Genomic DNA, 2,529 nt, shown 5'->3' on the forward strand with positions numbered 1-2,529 from the left:
TGACTTTATGAGTTATAAATATTTTAATAAACTTTAATACCTACTTTTTATATTTATTCAAATATGGTAGCATCGTGTTCTGCACATGGCTGTGTAAACAGACAAATAAAAGGCATTAAAAATCATTTTTTTACGTAAGTACTTCTTATATTAAAACAAATTACGTTGTTCCAACTATTAATCACAGACAACTGCTCTTTTACAGATTTCCATTACGAAATCCTGAGCGCAATGCTAAGTGGATAAAAGCTGTTGGACGAAAAGGCTTTATTCCAACAAAAAATGCACGATTTTGTAGTAATCATTTTTTGAAAAGTGATTTTAAAACTCCAGTTGGTGGTACCTATAAATTGTTATTGTGTGATGATGCTGTACCATCAATATTCAACATGACTGTTATTCAAACACCAACAACAATATATATTACTCAGAAATGTGTGAACCAACTTCAAGTCAATTAACTACTACAGAGTTATCTACATCAGTTCAACATGAACCATTATGTCTTACTCCAAAAAGACATTTGTGTTTTAAAAGTGCTGAAGAAGAATTTTCATTAATCTCCACTCCTTCTAAATGTAAAATTACTGTATCACCTTATCGAAAAACAACTCCTTCAAAATTAGTACATAAAAATAAAATAATAAAGCAAGCTAACACAATTAAATTATAAAAGCAACAAATCAGACGTAAAGATATTAAAATTAATACTTTAGCAGGTCTTTTAAAGTTACTAAAAGACAAAAAAGTATTAAACATGGAATCTGAAGAACTTATGTTAGACAAATTTGACGGACTCTCTCAAGAATTATTTTCCAACATTCATAAAAATCAAAATATCGACCCAAATGGTAGACGTTACAGTAAGACTATAAAAGAATTTTTGCTTACATTAAATTACTATTCTCCTAAAGCTTATGAGTTTAGTTAGTTCTTATTAGTTCTTTTCCTAATGCATTTACTACAGTATTTTCTATATAATACTGATAATTAAGATATTTATTATATTTACAGGTCAATATTAATACTTCCTCATGCAAAATCTATAAGAAACTGGACATCTACATTAAATGGCGAACCTGGATTTTTGCAAGAAGTACTGGATTCTCTACAAACATTGAATGAAAATGATAAGCATTGTACTATTGCATTTGATACCATGTCTATCAGAAAACATATCATTTGGAACGATAAAAATAACAAGTTTCTAGGATATTGTGACTTCGGAAACAATTTAGATATTCAAAGTAATGAAACTTCAGCTACAGAAGTGTTAGTGTTTATAGCTATTAGTATTAATGGCAAATGAAAATTACCTATTGGTCATTTTTTTCAAAATAAAATATCTGCTATTAGTCAGACTGAATTAGTTAAAACAGCCCTAACTCTAACACATATTGCCGGTCTTAAAGTTTGGGGTGTAGTTTGTGATGGAGCATATACCAATGTATCAACAATGAAACATTTAGGATGTGTGGTGGATGGTGGTTACGAAGAATTAAGATGCTGGTTTTCTCACCCAGTAAATAATCAAAAAGTATACTATATACCAGATGCCTGTCATAATTTAAAATTAGCGAGGAATATATTAGGAAATTGTAAATTCATCAAATCGAATAAAGGAAATGTGAAATAGGCACATATTTTATATTTACATAGTGTACAAAATGACATAACTTTTAAATTTAGTAATAAAATTAGTGCAGCTCATATTCATTATTATAATAATAAGATGAAGGTAAAATACGCTGCTCAAACGTTAAGTCCTTCTACAGCTGATGCTTTAGAATATTTAAATAAAATGAATGTAACTGGTTTTGCTGATGTTGAAGCAACTTTTGAGTACTGTCGAGTTATTGACAGAGTTTTTGATTTTCTTAATTCGAAAAGTTCATTTTCAAAAGGTTTAAAATTTCCAATTTTTAGAAATAATATTAGCTTTCTTAAAACTATTATAATCCCCTTAATTAAATATATTTACTCTTTAAAATTTAATAATACTCCTTTACATAAATCAAAAAAAAAAAAAACTTTTATAATTGGATTTGCTATTGCTGTTAAATCAGTTTTCAGTATAGCAGAAACAATATTTTTAGAACATTATTCATCATTAAATATGAATTATATTTTAACATATAAATTTTCTCAGGACCATATTGAGATATTCTTTGCCCAAATTAGACAACGCTATAGATCAAATAACAACCCTAATGTGGTACAATTTAAGACAGCTTTAAAACAGATATTATTTAAAAATTATATCAAGTGTAAATCTAATGGAAACTGTAACATATCTGATGATGATATTTCAGGAGGGATTTTTGAGTTTAAATGGTACAGAAGGCAAAAAAATATTGATGAGATAACGTGTAGTGAAGAATTGGATGAGGACATTTGTAACAGATTAGTACTACTAAATACTATAAATACGTCATTAGCAGAAGCCAAAAATAATATTTTTTATTATATACTAGGATATATCATCAGGGGAATTGTAAATAATTTGAGTTGTAATTCATGTATTACATG

At 27.7% G+C, this 2,529-nt stretch overlaps 1 protein-coding gene across 1 annotated transcript; it reads left to right on the top strand.

Annotated features, from left to right (window-relative positions):
- The first annotated feature begins 6 nt into the window (after positions 1-6).
- On the top strand, positions 7-819 carry LOC107883148 (THAP domain-containing protein 1-like). Its single transcript, XM_016802665.2, has 2 exons — positions 7-134; positions 206-819. The coding sequence occupies exons 1-2, from the start codon at positions 64-66 to the stop codon at positions 459-461; spliced, it is 327 nt and encodes a 108-aa protein (XP_016658154.1). The 5' UTR covers positions 7-63; the 3' UTR covers positions 462-819.
- The last annotated feature ends 1,710 nt before the right edge of the window (positions 820-2,529 follow it).

This window comes from Acyrthosiphon pisum, unplaced genomic scaffold, assembly GCF_005508785.2.
Source record: "Acyrthosiphon pisum isolate AL4f unplaced genomic scaffold, pea_aphid_22Mar2018_4r6ur Scaffold_21232;HRSCAF=23378, whole genome shotgun sequence".
NCBI classification, from domain to species: Eukaryota; Metazoa; Arthropoda; class Insecta; order Hemiptera; family Aphididae; genus Acyrthosiphon; species Acyrthosiphon pisum.